Source organism: Larus michahellis, chromosome 5 (assembly GCF_964199755.1).
Source record: "Larus michahellis chromosome 5, bLarMic1.1, whole genome shotgun sequence".
NCBI lineage: Eukaryota > Metazoa > Chordata > Aves > Charadriiformes > Laridae > Larus > Larus michahellis.
The window spans coordinates 26,193,900-26,211,945 of NC_133900.1; the positions used below are offsets into that span (position 1 = coordinate 26,193,900).

General features: G+C 44.8%; 1 protein-coding gene across 20 annotated transcripts in view; it reads left to right on the top strand.

The window, feature by feature from the left end:
- ADGRL3 (adhesion G protein-coupled receptor L3) overlaps positions 1–18,046 on the top strand; it is a 529,084-nt gene that overhangs the window by 465,403 nt on the left and 45,635 nt on the right. For all 20 annotated transcript variants that reach the window (XR_012587320.1, XM_074589233.1, XM_074589236.1 and 17 more), the window contains 2 exons: positions 2,686–2,752; positions 4,151–4,242. Coding sequence is in view for 19 of the 20 variants with exons in the window: in XM_074589233.1 (XP_074445334.1) it covers positions 2,686–2,752; positions 4,151–4,242 (159 nt within the window). In the remaining variant the exon portion in view is untranslated. The remainder of the gene's footprint in view (positions 1–2,685; positions 2,753–4,150; positions 4,243–18,046) is intronic.

The following is an 18,046-nucleotide window of genomic DNA, read 5'->3' on the forward strand; positions in this document are numbered from 1 at the left end:
AGCTCCTCAATGCAATTGGCGGGATGCCTGTGTTTTGATGTTTTGGTCTTAATTTGCATTTTTAATGAGGTATGACTTAAACAGGTTCAAAGTTGCATCTCTTCCTGATGACCACAAAAAAAAAGGGCTTTTTAAAGTCCCTCTGTGGATTAGAGGCAGTCTTGCAGCTTTCCGTTTAGTCGCCCGAGACTGAGTGTCATACATGGCTTTATAGAAAGCCGATTTTTCTATTCAAACAAATAGAAACTGACATCACGTTCTTTAAAGTGTGCAGAGAGGCAAAAAAAGGCTTCCCTGGTTTTCACAAGCTGTACACTTGCTTAGATGAAGCCATCTCTCGTTGGAAGGGGACCCTTTTGCTCCATGCCTGGCCCCTGCTTCTCCTGAGGTCAGGACCTGGCTCCTCGGCTGTTTCCCATCTGCAGCATCCATCTCTTGTCACTAAATTGTGCTCCACAACTGAAGAGACAGATTTTTTAGGGGAACAGGGTGGAAAATTTCATCCATTTGGCTGGCTGGAAAGGAAACCAGTTGCTGTGTGCTTCTTTGCTCAGCCCAGCAGGACTTTTCCCTCGTGCCGTATTTCAGCTTTCACTGATTTTCCCCGTGTCCCAATCTATATGCATTCAAAACCAGCTGCATCGGATACAACCATATGGCTGGCCATCGTGCTTTAAGGAGTAAAGAGAGGGTTTATGTCTTTCCTCTTCCCTGGGCTTTCCAGGAGCTGGCTAGCTCTTTGTGCTGAAGGAAAATCAAGTTGCTTGGCAATTAAAATACACTGTGCTCCCACTACTCCTGTGCAGCAGGGGCTGGGAGATGTTTTGAATGTTAAACTGTTTTGGTTTTTTTTCAATTAAAAAAAAAACAAAACCAACCCTCTGAGTCCTCTCCCACACACCAGCGCTCTTATTATCCGTAGAAAAAGTTGTGGGGCTGCGTATTCCCTGATTTATATGTGGCAGCTGAGGCATAAGCACTACATTTTTCCTATGGGATGGGGTAGGTTTGAAATGCTGTGTGATGTGTGAGCTGCGGCTATGCAGACGTCTTTTTTTCAGGGATGGTTGGAAGGACTTTTTACAGGGACTTCATTATCCTTGAAACCTCTATTCCTCTGTCAAATCTAGTTGCAATTGTGCGACATTTCAGACGTTATTATGGGTGATACACAGATGTCATGATCGCATAAACCCTTTCCTGTAGGAAATCAGACTCAAATAGTTTCTAGTCACTTGTGTTGTTCCATTACCAGCTGCATCTAAATCACCTTGAACTTCAGCAGCCGCAGAGGAAACAAGATTTCCCTGCAGTCGCTCTGAAAGCTTCTGTTTGCCTCTCGCATTAAGATTTTGATGCTGTCACATGAAGATTTTGGATGAACAGCTGCAGAGGCAGTTCAGGAGTGACCGTCATGGAAGTGACGGTATTTTAATTTGTGACAAATAGCGGTACAGTCATATATATATGTTGAAACACCTTCAACGTTGACGAGACCTGAAATTTATATGGTCAGGGAGGGAAGTGAGAAGCTTTATCTACATCTTTGAATTTATTCGTATCTTGGCTTCTCCCAGGCATAGAGGTTCAGGGCATGTTTTATTCTCTCAGCAGGCAGCTCCTGCTAATCTCTTCCACGGGACTGCTGGCACGGACCTTTCTGCCTGTTGCAGAGTCCATTGAAAGAGAAAAAACATTCAGCATGTGCACTAGAGCTGTCACTCGTGAGAACTGCTTTCTCTTCCACCAGGATAAATTCATATATACAGTTCCTGTCGCATGCCTAATTATGAAATTCCATTGGATGTTTAGTATAAGAGTGGTTTTATGCTTTCTTAGTCCTCTGTGTATTAACGGAGCTGTGATTTGCAGCGTTGCAAACACGACAAGATATTATTATTTTAAACATCGTGCAAAACTTTCTTGGAATTTATATTCGTCTGTCTTGTAACCAGTCACTTCCATTTTATCTTCCTGTCGCCTGGAATGAACTAGGAATGGAAATGTAATTTCCCAGGGGCCTTAAAAAATGTGGGGAGTATTAAATGCGGTTGAAATTAAGCGATTAATAATTTAGTTTTAGGCCATGAATCAACTTCATGTGATAGCGAAGACCATATGCAACCCTTGAAACATTAGTGGAAACAAAACACTCCGGAGGTTCAGGGAAATAAAACCCTCTAAAGGGGAAGTTGCTGAACCTAATTAAACCTCAGCCTTCTGTTATCCAAATTGTGCTTCCTATTTGCACCAAATTTGCTCTGATCTGCTTGCCGGAGAAATGTCATCTCGCTTGACAGTTGACAGGCAGCTTGTGTTGTGTCAGAGCCGGAGAGGGAAGAGGAGCTTAAAGCAAAGAAAAAGCTCCATGGATGCTCATCGGACCCCTTCCTTAAAAAACCCCACAGTTTTAAGGTTTTTTCCCGACAGATGCAGAAATCCTTAGTAACTAGGCCTTGTGCCATTTTCTCCCTGCTTCCTCCAGAGGTAATTATCTTACTCCATCAATAGCGCTGTCAGAAATTGGACACATAATTCAGCATTTAAATGAACAAGCAATGTAATATTTCCTGTCTCCCACCGGCGTGTTTTGCAGCTCACATTCTTCTCTGTCACTCGCTCAGTCTTGATGTATGTCCTGGGTGCAGTCCTTGAATGCCTTCTCTCCCCTGTGTTTCATTACAGATGTTGGCTCCGACTTGACACCTACTTCATTTGGAGCTTTATAGGACCGGCGACCTTGATAATTATGGTAAGAACTCCTAATTAACTACCCCATCTCTCAGGTCAAGAAATAAAACTTTTGCTGTCCCTTTACTCTTTATCTTTAATTTACACAGATTAATTTGAGAAAGGCATGTTCTTCTTTGACCCCACCTGGCACAAGCAATTAGACCCTCATTATGAGAGGCTCTTGGCATTACAAAATAGTTGATCAAAATGGGCCAGGGAGCTTTGGAACAGGCACCTGCAGAGTTTGGTTTCTACCACTGGACATTTAGAAGTGACAAACTCTATTTTGATGCCCCTGATCGCCCCCCACCCCTTCTTTTGAATTCCAGACCAAAGCTTTGCACTGATCATGCAAAAAAAGGGAATTATGGGGTGGGGGGAATGAAATGAAGTCCAAACTGGAAGAAAGATTTGATGGGGGATTTTCCTCCCTGGCAGAAGTTGAAGGTTGTGTGACTTCACAGTTAGCACGTTGCCAGCGTATCAGCTAACACAGCAACAAGGTAGAGAACCCAACTTTGGAGGCAGCTGGAGTTCTCTTGTACTTTAATCGCTACAATATGGCTTAAATAAACCATCCTTTGTTTTGAATAGACTACAGTTTGGCTAACGCAGCAAACCAGGCGCTCTCACTTCAATGCAGACATTGTCCCTGCTTCTCCTGCTTCTCCTGCAACTGGGGGTCGTTTCAGCAGCCTTCCACATCAGGGAGGCAGCCACACCACCAGCTACAACTGCTGGGTTTTTTCCCCCTTAAGTAATTCATTCATAAAAAGATATCTTCCCTTTTTGATTATGTCTCAAACCCTGGCCTGGGCTTCTGGGGGGAACTCCTTTCCCGGAATTGGCAGCCTTGAAACACCATTGGATCTTTTATGGAACAAACCAAACTCTTTTTCCTTTTTATTTTTCAACTTTGTATTATGCTGAGCATTTTCTGCAGTCCTGATTTCCCTGCCCGTCTCCCCCATTACACCGTATTTAAAAGATACGTTCACAGAAAAAGATGCTTTTTTGCTTCATTACGATGGAGCTGTCTAAGCAAGGTGCTTAGTATGACTTTTCACAACTGATCTCTCAGACACCGAACAGTCATTACAGTAAATATTTTCAGTTTTCCATAATGCTGTTTGAAGCAGTAGAGTTGATGTTGGAACCAGCCCCGTATCAGTAACATACGCAGCGCTACAGCTTTGGTAGCGCCGTGGCATCACCAATCCTGCAGTCTACAGGCCAGCACACCTTATAAAATACTTGGCAATTTTCTGTGACCCAGTCGCTATAAAACTGTAGCGAGAGCTAATTTCCTACAGCAACTCATCTGCTACAGAGAAGCAGCTGACTTGACTTTCTCCCCATCACGTTGTGCCGTGTCACGTAACCCTTTTTTTTTTTATTCCTTTCCCCTACTTTGCAGCTTAATGTCATCTTCCTTGGGATCGCTCTCTATAAAATGTTCCATCATACTGCCATACTGAAACCTGAATCTGGATGTCTTGACAATATCAAGTAAGTGATTAGTTTTTTTTCTTTCTCTCTGCCTGTTTCTGTCTTCTGCCGTTTGTGCCCCATTCCTCTCTGAGGAGCATACAGGGGAACCAACTCTGCCAGCAGCAGTAATAACCAGGGGCAATATGTTGGGTTATGGCACTGCAGAGTGGTTTCTGATGGGTACCAACAAATGGCTGATGATGAAGCACTGTCTTTATTGGGATTTGGTTGCCAGTGGTGGTATTTTCCATTCGATTTTGTGTGAAAGAAGCAAAGTTGCATTTGCTGTCCTTGAAGCAGGTAACCTCCTAGTCCCTTCACGTAAAAGGAAATCATGCCCGATAATTACTGGCTAATTATTGCAGTCTCTACAGGGAAGGTGTTGAAATTGTTGATCATTACTATTTTCCTGTGCTCTGAGGGTGGCAGCCTTACTTCTTTTCTGTTTGTTTTGGCCCCTGACAGATTTAATGACCCAAATTCTCCCCAGAATCTGATTAGTTTCAGCAAAGTTACCAGGAGCTTACCTGGGGGTGCCCACATCAGAGGATGTGCGTGCCAGCCAAGGCATGTTTTGCCCTTGGACTCAGTTAAGGTCTGAGCCTGGGCATCTTACTGTCTAGTGAGCTGCTTCATTATATTGATAGAATATTAGTCTCCATCAGTGCTTGTTTATTCAAGTACCTCTGGCTTTAATTACTCGCTTCAAAAATACAAGTGGGATTTCAGGTGCAGTGCACGATAAGATGGGGAGCCTGCTAATTAATAAAAGCATCTAATGAACTTCAGGAGAAGGAAATTGTTGGGAGTCAGCGCTTTGCTGCCTGCCCAGGAAAGGAGAGCGTCGGGCGACACGGCTGGAAGTTGGTTCTCCCCTCTCTTCCATGGTGGGAGCAGGAGAAGAGGCGCGGGGGGAGCTCGTTACGAGATGACTGAATTGCACAGTTGCAAGACATTTCTCAGCGAGGTTATTGTTCTTACTGCTGAGCCACTCTCGCGGATGCAGCTTTAATTTAAACTAGGTCAGTCCCTTAAAACTTCCCCAGCAGGCAAGGCTTGCAGCGCTGCTGACGTGCCACGACCTGGCACAGTCCTTCAGGTGAAGTTTCAGTTTTTTAGGTGCAGCTTCTTCTTCAGGGGTTGGGAGGAAAGGAGACCAGAGCCTGTACAAATGTAGGAGACGTGAGGTTGGGGACCTGCACGGTCTGTCCCCGACAAGGTTGTGGACAGGCTGCTCTGCGGTGTGCCTCTGTTTCTCCTGCCATCGCTCAGCTATAAGATGAAACTGGAGGAGCAGTCCCTCCTGGATGGCCAGAACTGATGCCAGCGTGATAGTCTTCCAGTCAGTCTTGGATGAGGCGTTTAAGGAGTGGGACATTTAATATGACTACTCGTCATGCATTAATGCTATGGGATTGCTCGCTGAGAACAGTCTTTCTAGGGTTACCCACACAAAATCTGTCTAGAAAGCCTTGCAGTGTGACATTTAAATTAAAAACTGGGGGGGGGGGGGGATGTGCACAACAAAGCCCTTATAATTAAAGCAGAAATAATAATTGCCTACTGAATAATCTTGCTTGTGCTAATCTCTAGTATCTTTGTTTGAAATGCCAGGAATTTCTACAACCAGTTACATCAATTATAATGTCATTGTAAAATATTTTATAGGTTCTTTGGCAGACGAGTGTCTATTCCTGATTTGACTTCATTAAAATGTTTTGAAAACACAAGCAATTAAAATACTTTTAAGTATGTTGCTGATACCCTTCCAAATGTGTTGCTTTGTTAGAAATTATTTTTTTATGCTTGAAAAAATAAGAGAAACATAATATAAAGTGGGGAAGACCCCTAGCTCACCCTAGGAATTTTATCAAAACAAGAATTTCAGGAGGGATTTGATTGTAATTTCTGAATCCCTAAGGAGGACAAAGTCAAGTCTCTAAATCCACGGCATGTGTTGTCTCATTATCGGATACACTTGAGTTAGGAGAAAGTGCAGATTTTTAACAGAGAAGGGAATTCACCTTTGAGGGAGCTTTCCGAGGGATGTGAGTGGCTTGCAATCTCTGGAAAACTTTTAGTTAAGATCATTGTCATCTTCTGGGTAAAATCGTAGTCTTTGTCCATGTGAGATCGTGGTCTTCTTCCAAAGTCATTGGCTCTAACTCAGTTGCAAAATATGGATGTGGTACAGCAGCTCTGGAATAAAAAGCCACAGACCACGTTATTTCACAGGTGACCGGGAAGATCCTTTCTGAGCTTATCTCCGTGGGTCTATATGCTTGGCGAGAAGACACCCAGATCCGTTTCTCAAGACACGTGCTGCCTTTGCTGGCTCTCAGCGTGCTCCTAGAGCCCTGCATCTTGTCTTACCAGTTTATGTTTAAAACAGCAAACCAAACGGAGGGCCTGCACTGGAGGGCCTCTTGCTACCATCTGCGTGTGACAGCTTTACGGCACATGGGGAGCTGAATGGGAGTTTGTTCTCCCCGTTCATTTCCTAGCACTGCTCTGTGTTAGGCTGTGGTGAAGCTCTCGCAACATAAATCCTGAGCCTGTTCAACAACAGCAAAATACTCGATTCCCTATGGCAACGTAAAAATAAAGGCCATAAAATATTTTAATAGGCTGTTAATAAGCGCCCCTGCAATCTGGTGCTTGCCTATGTCACTTTAAAGGTTAGAAATACATTATGAAGTATAGAAAATAGAGAGCCAAATAACTCCACTTAAATTAATGAACTTGATAAGGGATCAGGTGTCACCTGGGATACCTTTAATTACTGCACCAACAGAAAAGCCATTCAAAGGGCAGTGCCTGAACCAGATGCTGTGTGGCTGAAAGATTTGTAGGCACTGTGCAAAGTTGTAAAAATAAACTTCCCCAACCTTCAGGAACAGTCCCTGTATTATTGTGCCAGCATGAGAGAATCTGACATTCCCGCGGTGGAGCACTGATTACCTAGGGGTTACCCAGCAAGAGATTTGGTGAGTGCAGAGCGGGTTTATTTTTCACCCACATTAACTTTTCCGGCTTAGCCCAGCACTTTCGAGAGGGAAGTAGGGTAGCCACATGTTTGGTCCTTCCCTTTGTGCTGAAAGCATCCTTCCTTTATGGCACGTTGGTACTGAGCCGATTCAGTAGGTTGCGCCCGCTGAGACAGCGAGGTTCATGCTCTAGTCCTGCTTTTGAGACATGTAGCCAGGAGACGATGTGAGCTCACGTACGTGGGATGTGTTGTTCGGAGCTACAAGAGTTTCTGTGCCTGCCGCTGATGCCAGGAGGACAGACTAGCTCCCATTTCACAACAGGTACCATCACCAAGAGTAGCATCCTTTTACCTAGGACTTTTTGAAAAAGTTCAGTATGATTTCTTCCTTCAGTACGACTAAACAGAAATTTTACGGGTTCACCCACACTGGGGATCTCTTCTGCCTTTTAAAGATCTCTTTAGTATGAAGTGACACAGACGTGGATGCCGAAATGGCTGCCTCTTGGGTGGTGCATGTAGCTTCTGCCCATGCCTCCCCAAACACAGGGTGAGAGGGGATTTTTCTTCCCAGCCTTTTCCAATGGCTGTTTCTGGGTGCTCAAGGTCCACTGTAGCCATTGCGTTTTCATTTTTTTGCAGCTTGTTGACAAACATAAGTGAGCAGAGATGGGCAGTGAGGGGCATCGTTTAAGCTTTGGTAGCTCCGCCCACGTGACTTGTATCTCGCTCATGGCCCATCTGAGAATGTCAGGGGGATGCAAAGGGTGCATGAAATTGCTCATGAGCACAAACTGATTCACTGTCAACAAATGTACCCAGGAGGGCGTTGTTTCGGAGGATTGCTTCCCCCGGCCCTCACGAGCTCGCAGGGAAGACAGATCTTTCAAGCCAGGGACTACGCAAGCTTTTTGGATGGCAAAAGCCTGCTGTGCTGCTTGCATCCATAGCCTGCGAGGTGGAGACTACAGGCGTATCAGTGCGGTATTGATGCACTCTTGCTAGCAGATGGCTCTTTGCGAGGACGTGTTACCAGCTGGAATACTTTAGAGCAGCTGTGAGGCTGTTCTACCGGAGGTTGCTGCCTTGTGGAGTGATTTCTGGAGTCGAGCAGCTCGAAGTCTCTCCTTCGCACTTTTCCATTGTGCCGGGTAGATGTTAGATGTGTGAAAAGTCTCAGACTGTCATAGACAGGAGTACACTGAATCTTTTTTATATTCACATTCCTGTGGGAAGCCTTATGTGACAAAGGAAAATACAGCTATATGTGAATAGTCCAGCATGGTTCTTCAGTTTTCCATCCATCAACTCCTTCCCAGGTGATCAGGCATGTACTGTGGCTGCTTGTGGTCCTCGCACACCAGGTTTTCATCGACCCGTGCCAGATGGTGCAGCATGACAAACCATCCATGTGTTTGCAGATGCCCCCATTCTCTGTGCAAAGCGGAGGGTTTCAGATGAACCCCCTCCGCAAATGCCTTTGCATTGTGCGGGAGTTCTGCAGTGCTTGTTCTGCAGCCATTGAAATACTACTCATTGGAGTCATTGTGGCATTAGTAGAGGGAAGAAAAGAGGGGCTACACTGCTGGTAATCCAGATGTGCTCTTCACCATATCTGCTGAAATCTGGGGTTCCGTCTTTGCTGTACGCTGTTATTGTGCACAATGTGGTGCGTCTTAGTTACTGACATGGAAAACTGGTAGAAAATTGGGTGAGGAAGGCGGTTATTGATTTAACAAAAGACAAGTCCTGTAAGCGGGTTGAAAGGATTCATCAACAGGGCTGAGCAGCTGCTGCGCCTGAACTTACACAGGACTTCTCCAAATGGCCAGAGGGGAGAGGGTGAAACCTCCTTTCTCCTAGCAGAGACCAGAAGCCATCCTTTCTCTTCCTTACAGACGTAACCTTTCCTTTGAAGTTCCCATGGGCGCCTGTCCCCTCTCCCCCTGGCGCTGCCTGGCTGCGGTTGGGTTTGTTAGCATTTCCCCCAGCCAGACCAGACTTCCTGACATTCTTCTGCGCTGCAGTATGTGGCAACGAGATTTTATTTTATTTACTTTGGAAGGGCAATGCGTCGGCCATAGCTGCCAAGTGCAGTTGTGGACCCACTAGAAAGAAGGCAGGAAACCAAGGGCTTTGTCGGCTCGCTTCTCTTTTTGTCCCATTTTATTGCATTATTGTTTTAGCCAGGGCATAGCTTGGCTTGTGCCATTGGCCACCTGGATGCTCTTTAGAAAGCACAATTCATGGGGACCTCTTCTGAGAGGAGCGTGTCAGGTTTGTTGGAAAAGCTCATCCAGTGCAATAGAAACCCACCTGAAAGTCATCCTGGAAATTTAATTTTCTTTCTTTTAGACAGGGAGACCCAGAGTCTTAGCTGGGAGCTCCTTTTGTTGCTGAAGAGGCACTATTAATTAGGGGCCTTGAGATAGTTTAATCCTGGCATTAATCACTGTAGTCTTCTTACAGCTTTCTTCCCTCTTGTGGAAACCTACTCCCATCCCATCTTCTGAACAATAGAATAAGTACTATATTAAAAACCTGAAATACCCTGGAAAAAAAGTTATTTATTCCGAACACACAGGAGAGAATGTTTTTAGGTCTTGTGGCCGGATTCATGAGAACACACGCTGAAATCCCATTAATGGGGATAATGCAGATATGTCCTGCACTGCAGCCTTCAGAAATCAATCCCCAAATGACCAAAACAAGCCCCCCTCTTCTCGCTGGCTGCCATGGGAGCTTCAAATGGTCTGGGGCTAAAGGCACACAACCCCGATTTAATGGATGAATAAAAAAAGTATATGTTCTCCCAAGTTTCTGACTTTAAACAAAACTCATACCGTATTCCTTTATACTGGGTTATTACTTTACTTTTTTTCATGGGAGGCTCTTGCTCACGGGCTTGCAGAAATAAATCTGAGAATGTGCAACCTAAAAGCTAAAATTAGAAGATAAACGCAAAGACTCAATGTTGATTATTACTATGTAAAACCTCGCAAAGCCCAGTCCGGGCTCCTTTAGGGAGTCTGGCCCAGGCTGGGGGAGGTGAGGAGTGAGGAGCATCAGGCACAAAACTGAGAAGCCCCTCTTGAAAATATGCCTGCTTTACAAACCATTGCCATATCCTGCTCTTCCCATATGTTGTATGGGTGTAAGTGATTATCTGCTCATTTTCTTACTTCAACATATGTATTTTATTTAAAGAGACGTGACTAATCCCAGCCCCCAGATTAGCTTGTTGTTTCAGTCCTGTGGGTTTTCTTAAGTCATAAAAAAATCCTCAGAGTTAGGTAGAAAATTGAAAACAAAGGTTAAATAGAACTTCCAAAAATCATCTGCGGAAATGTTTAAATTAAACCCTTGATTTAACACAGCGGTATTGTGCTGGCAGGAACGGAGGTTTACCAGTTTAGTTTTATTTACTCAGCTGATTGAAATGCAGAAAAAGTAAACATCCTGGGTTTGGTGCAGGGAGGAACAAGTTAGACTTTTGAAAATGCAAGTTTTCTGCTTCTTCGGTAGAAAGAGCTTACGTTACCAATACAGAACAATAATTTAGCATGTATCCTTTTACTAAGAGAAGATTAATTCATGCTTTATTCTAGCCATTTTAGAAACAAGTGAAACTAGGGAGACAAGAAGGATTATTTACAACTTGTTCTATTGAGATTTGAATTTATCTATTGGTTTCCAGATCTTTTTTGTTTAACCGTAAGACGCTCCATCTTGGAAATAGTTCGTGATGCCAAAGGGTCTGGAATTGAATATTGCATTGGGTTCAGCCAGGGGACTTGACTTGTAGAACAGCAGCACTTTAATCCTTCTGGGTTCACAGTTGCTTGGGGAGCACACAGCAAGGACGCAGTACAACGAAGAGGTCCAGCTCTTGGGAGCATGCCCAGCGCAGTGCTTGGGCCCAGAAGGCCCAATCCTCTATCGTCAGCATTCTCAGTTCCCAGCGAAGTAAGGGCTGGGGGTCAGTGGCAACGTGCAGGCTCCTTTCTTGGAGCAGCAAGCAGGGAAAGGAGGTTGCGTGCACCTGTGCATCTTCGAGGAGGTGCGTGGGTTGGCGTGAGTGGTGGAAAGGACGAGGTACAAAGGGTTCGAAACACAAGGTAATGAACGCAAACAGTTACAGGAGCCACAGTGAACCTCTGTTAAACATGGCCTGAAATCCTGGCTGGCCATTACCTATAACTTATAATGTTAAATAAAATAGCAGTGCCTGTAAAGAATGAGCTTTCTGTTAAGATTTTCATACAACCCTACTAACAAAATAGAAAGACTAACTGAGCGGGCTCTTCAAGAATAGGGCATTGAAAATCTCTCCTCCTCAGCCAGCTGTGCTATATGCAGCATTTTTTGACTCCTCTGACTTCTGGGGACACCAGGCTCAGAGCACAAGCAGCTTCAGCGATGCCTTTTGGAGAGGAATCATCCCTGGATTCCCACTCTGCAAAAGGATAATCTGATCCTAGGGAACAAAAAGAGCCCCCAAGCCAGTGTTTGGGTCTGGATGAGCTCGGATGAGAAAGGAAGTGTCTGTTTTAACAGTGCTTGGGACATGCAGGCAGCACGTTCTCTGTCACCAGATAACTTGACAGGAGTGTTTTACCAGGGTGACCAAACGATCTGTGTAATTCTGAAAATCTATGATCTTTGTGTCTCATATGGCCTTGAGAGAGTATCATGCCTTCACAAGCCCAACAGTCAGCTTAGCATCTCCCTGGATCCTGTGTAAGAAAGCACCATGCTTCCCAGTCCCCCGGGCAGCTCACTGCTGCTCCTATACAGCCTTCATCTGCATCTCTGCATGAGCAAACTTTGAACAGGCAGCCGAAAGCAAACCCAGAACAATCATTTGGAGTTGGCACAAAATGAAGTATTTACAAGCTTCCCACCAAGAAAAGATATGGCACATTTATATTTTGCCAGAGTGCAGACTGTGTGAGCACCTCGGAGGCAGAAACCCTGCCGATGCTGAAAAAACGTGAGATTGCATTTCTGTCTGGGTGCCTTTTTTGCCCGGTGACGCTGATGGCAGCATCTGATTTTGTTTGTTGCAATCTGCTGCTGTTTGAGTTTTTCACAGGAGGGTTGGGTTAATATCTGACTCTTTTGGCTTTGGGTTTTGCTTGTTTATCTATGTTTTTTGTGATGGCTGCAGTAATGTTGAATGGTGATTGTAAAGCACTAATCTTCCCACTGACAGGTGTTGTCCTTTCTGAATTTATAAAAAAAAAAAAATCAATCAGCAGTTATTGATTTGAGAGAGTGTCCTGGAAGATATTAAATACCTAAGGTCTTTCTGTGAGCCCATAAATCATTATTATTGTTTTAAAAGGCCATACATTTTAAGTATTTTGTCAGCAAGCCCTGCTGGTGCTATTTGGATAATACAAATGTGTCTAAAGGCTTTCCTGAATCTGCATTGTGTGGAAACAATCAGATATGTGGTTACACATCAGTGTGGTTTGAATAATCGTGCCATGCCTTTGCAAAGTTAGGAGCAAGGAAATAAACAGGGTAAGCAATTCTGAGGGTAATTAATTACTTACAGAAAATGAGATGAGCTTAACAGAATTGCTCTTTCCAATTGCAATAATTAAGAACAAATCTCAGAAAGCAGGCCATGACTTCCCTGGATGAGTTGAGGGGGAAAGGGATGATGCTTTGCCTTTGGCAGAAAAAATCAGGCATAGGTTGCCCCAAATCCTGGGCTTGGGTGTCACGCAGGACCAAGGAAGGTTTGGCCTCATTTGTCTGGATAAAATCTTCAGAGCTGCTGGTGGAAGTCAGAAGTGGCTTTCAATCTATGTAAAACTTCCCTTATGCCAGGAGGTAGGACCCCAACCTTTACATATCTCCAAGGCATGTAAAGCCAGGGGTTTCTTCTACAAATGAAGCTGTGACAGGCCCGCTGGCCCCCATGATGGTTACAGAAGTCTTCCCGGGACTAGCTACCTCCTGTCAAAGACAATGCAGGAGCCAGAAGGTGAGGCTGGGAAAGCTGTGTGATGAACACCAGCAGCCTAAGGAAGGCGATTAGGAAGACATTTGGCTTCATGCCATCAAGGTGGTAACTTTGTCACGAAACGTGAAGGCAAAATCCTTTAAGCACTCCTTTATTGCTTGCAATTGATTTTTCTCACCATGAAGACGTTCCTTCACTAATTACCGATGAACCCGTTTGCTTTATGAGGGCAGTGCTGGACTTTCCAACTCCTTCCTGTAGATTTTCAGCAGTTCGATAAATCAATCTTTTCTAATCCTTGAAATTTGAAAAAAAAAAAAAAAGGGGTGGGGAGAAGAAAACAAACATCCCTACTGCCTCGTATTGGCAGGCAGTGGGGAGACACAATACCATGCTTTATTTTGTGTCTCGTGCTTGCCTGCAGGAAATGTCTGTCTCTCTGCTTTATTTGCGCCATATTAAAATGAATTCCACGGGTGTTTCCGAATGCTTTCGAGGGGGCACATCATCCATCTATTTTTATTTGGGTTTCATCACCTGTAACAGCTACTAAAGGTCCTGTGTACTCACTTTGACGTTTTTGCTGGCTAGCCAAACTGTTATTTTGGGGCCCGAGCACTGAGCCCATGTGCTTACTGAGCCTTTTCCTGCTATCGGAGAGATGGGAAAATACTTTGAATTGTCAAAAGAGCAATAAATTCGAGTTAGATAAAGTTAAACCATAAAGGGTTGAATAAACCTAACACCTAAAGTTGATCAGTTACGTAGGGTTTTATTCAAGGCACAGTTTTACTCTAAATGTGGCTCAAAACCTACACTTTGCTAAATATCAAAAATACAAAAAGTAAACTCTTTTCAGAATGTAAAAAGACCATTAGTCTTTTTAAATGAGGCAAATAGCTGCTTTTTGATAACAGGCTTTCTCTGCTCAGCAGCATTTTAGAACCAATCTGTGTGTGAAGGTAAATTCTTGCCTTACTTTTCCTGCTGAAAAAAAAAAGGAAGGCTTTAGCAATCCAGGATATTGGTAATGAACATACATGGGAGCGATTTGCACCGTATAAGTTGCAAATTGTCTGTGCCTCTGTATTGGGCTGTCAGTGTATATTCTGGCAATTTGGTTGCCTTGTGTCAAAAAGATACATCTTGGGGTTTTAAAAGGATAGGCAGAGCAAAAGGGGGTTCCGAGCTTAGGGCGCATCGGTCTTGAAATTCCTTAAGGATCTAAATAGGGATATAAGTAGCTAATTTTAGTAACTTTTTTAAAAACTATTGGTCTGGAAATATCACAGGAATATAGAAGGTAATATGAACATTCCTTTCTCATCATTGAAGGAGAAAGTACTCTGGGAAATTGAAAGACATCTAACTTAAATAAGATTTTGAAAGAGTTTTACGTGATGTGTAATTAACCTTAAGAAGTCTTTGCCCCAAGGTAAAGTCAGGGCTTTTTTAAGATTAGAAAATGAATTAGGTATTTATATGGATTGGTAGACCATCCACTATCCATCATCTGGGCTGCAAAGAAACACAGGGGAGGTGAGGTAAGATTTCACAGGTTAAAGGAATAACGCAACCACTAAAGATCGGCTTTTTAACTTCAGGTATTTGGAAATGAAGCCCCCGCCTGAGCCATCATTCATGTTTCCTCCACAGTCAGTAGAGCAAGATATTTCTTCAGGAAATGGTGGAGCCTCACCTGCCTTAAATACCTGTTCGTGTAGGGAATAAATTGCTCTTTCAGGGTACCAGTCTCCCGTTAACTATTGAGGGATCAGAGTCACATAGTTTAAATTCAATGGGCTGTATCCCTTATTGCTAGGAGTCGGAAGAATTTATCCAAATCTGGAGAAAGCACTTTAGATCTAGCATCTTGAGCTGTGCTAGGCTAGGTTTTCCAATGATTTCTGCTTCAACTGTTTATTGCTTATACTGCTAGTGAATATAATCTCAGTTTTCCAGTTAGCAGCTCCATTTTCCTGTGAGCTAAGGCTCTTCCAAGGCTTTTCTCTTGTCTAAGTGATGGTTTTTATGTATTGCAGATAATGACACAGTATTACTGCAGCACTGATAGGTTTCACAGACTTTACCAGGGGAAAAAAACCCATTCTGGAGTAATTTTTGTCAGGCACGAATTGTTGCTAACACAAGAGTTAAGCTTCTTACAACAGCTGAATTGGTAAAATGAAAAAGAATGATCTGTATTTCATGAGGGATATAAGAAACTAAGTCTTACGGGCCCTATGTGTAGAGATCTGAAGTGTTTGGGAGTTAGGCATCTTTCTTTGAAAATCTCACTTCTTTAGGCACTTACTTGCTTTGGAGAGTGGGTCCTAGGCACATCCGGGTTGGAAATGGGGTACAAACTGCTCAGGTCTTTCGGACGGTTTTCTCCTGAGCTACTTTGAAGTGCTGGCATCAAGCTAAAGGCAATCCAAGTTTACCGATTTCGTGTTTTGTCTGTACAAAGATGAAACGGAGTCTTCAGCTGCCTCGAAGAAAGGCTGTTACAGATCACTGAAAAACTTCATGAGGGTCTGCATAGCAGCAACAAAGTAAAAAATTTCCCTAATTCTCTCTTTTTATAAGCTATCACCAGCGACATTTCAACAGTAAATTTTTACCATAAAACCTGAGTGCTTGTGAACACAAGTAATAGAAATTCATGCTCTGCTTCTGCCCACATTGCTGGGCTGGAAGGTCCAGACTGTCTCACATCTTCGTTTACTTTAATTGCATCACAGGGGAGCTGCAGGTCCTGCGGTGCTAGACATGCCATGAGCACAGCAGGAGCCTGCCCCGATGATCTTGCAGGCCAAGTGGATGAGAGGGCAAGGAGAAGCAGAGGGATTTGACCAACATCATGTTACACAGCTGGGATGGGCTGGAGATCCCTGTTGGCGCAGCTAAGGGGGGAGCCGTTTAATACCAATGGCTTTTCTGTGTTCCTGGTACCTCCCCAGATGCGTTGTAGATGCAGAGGTCACACTCTCTCGGCCTATGTTTTGCTAAGCCAGAGGAGCTGAGCTTTCCTTGCTGTGTCTTGGAAGCAGGGACTCAGTTCCCTGCATCAAGCCACCTCCTCTGCGCTTGCTTCCTCCTTCCATCCTCATCCTGATATGCTTTGTGCTTTCCCTGTGAGTTGTTAGATATCGCCTTTGAGTGCCCTAAGGTAGCTCAGATGTCCTCGTGCAGCCGGCAGATGTGGCACAAGATCTAAGGCAATCAGCTGTCAGAGTGGCAGCTGATGGCCGGGGGGAATCCCTGCAGGGATGGCAGCCAGGGAAGCTGAAGGGGGTTGTTGGATGCTGGAGAGGAGCTGCAGAGAGCTGTCGATGGCTGAGGGTGGATGGAGATGGAGGCAAGGAGGGCTACAGCCCAGGAATGCTGTAGTTGCTGGAGCTGAGATAGCACGGCTTACCTGTCAGTGACAAGGGGACAGCTACCTTGTCCTTCATGGTGTGTCCTCTACTTGTATCTCACTGCTCAGAGTGGGGATAGGGCAAGTGTTAAGAGTGTGGCCAGATCCAGCCCATTTGACAACTTTCCCAAAGATTCCAGGTGACCATGCCAGGGCAAAGCTGGGACTGGCAGCATCGCTGCCTCTTCTGTCTCAGCCAAGGACAAGGTGGGGAGAAAATGGGAATGTTTTGCACAATATACATGTGTGAAAACACTTTCGTCCTATGAGGACTAAATCCAGCTCCCATTGACGCTCGGATGGCCTCTCTGTGGCTTCAGGTGCATGTGAATGGTGTAGAAGTTGCCCCTACATGGCTTTAGCCATTGAGAGGAGAAAACACAAAGCCTCATCTAGGACAATACCTAGAGTCCCTCTCAGTCAGAAGTTACTGGTGAAAATCATTTGGCTTTAATACAGCTTCCTTCTAACTCGGGCTGAAGCAGGTCCCCTCCAAGTGGAGTGTTTTGTTTAGCAGAGGGTATAGCTTGACAGGTTGCCAGTATTGACCAAAGGAGGTCTCAGCAGGGTGGACTGGCCCCAGCTGTGCTGGCAGGGGTAATGAGATTAACATATTGAGCCAGCCTCCATCTCTGATGCCCATGGTGGCTGCTGCAAGGGATCGCAGGTTCCAAAGCTCCACGCCAGCAGGGAGAGGAGGCCTGGGAGGTGGCCTGCCCACCCCACGTGTTGCACATCACCTGCTGTGCAGGCAGAGTTAGGCACACAGCCTGTCCCAGAAGGTCAAGGAGACTCTCCTAGAAAAATGGCTTCGACTAACCTTGTGTCCCCACAGTGGCAGGAGCTCATTTTCAGTCCATCTTGGCTTCTTCACTGCAGCAAGCTGCTTTGTGCCCTTGCTTGGCAGAGTCCTTTCTTTGTCCTTCCCTGTGAAATGGGAGTAAATGGGTCAGTGCTTTCTGTCACCCAGGGCTTTAGCAGATCCTAATGCCATTATCTCAAAAAGACGATAATGCTGCAGTCCGGTTCCTAAGTTGGCAGCTTGGGAGTTACACTTATGAAAAAGTAAACAGCAATATAGAGGTTCCTGTAATACATTACAACGCTGTAGACGGAGAATGCTGGAGGCACGGTGAAGTTTTGCCGCCTGGATGCATGAAAGCCTTCTGTGGTGGCTATGCTGGAGTTTCAAACCTTGTCTTCTCCGGAGATACCCATGATTTTTGAAAGAAATTTCAAAATGAATTGGCGGTTGCGTGATCAGAGCCAGGAGGGGTAGCTGCAGCTGGCAGCTAACGATGCTCCCTTCTGTGCATGAAGCCAGCGTCCTCCGTCGTGTTTCAGTTCCCTGGGGCGGTGAGCCAGGCTGGCTGGTCTGTACAAGATGCACCTGATGCCTGGCCGCCTTTGGTTTTGGTGATGGCTCGTGGGAGAA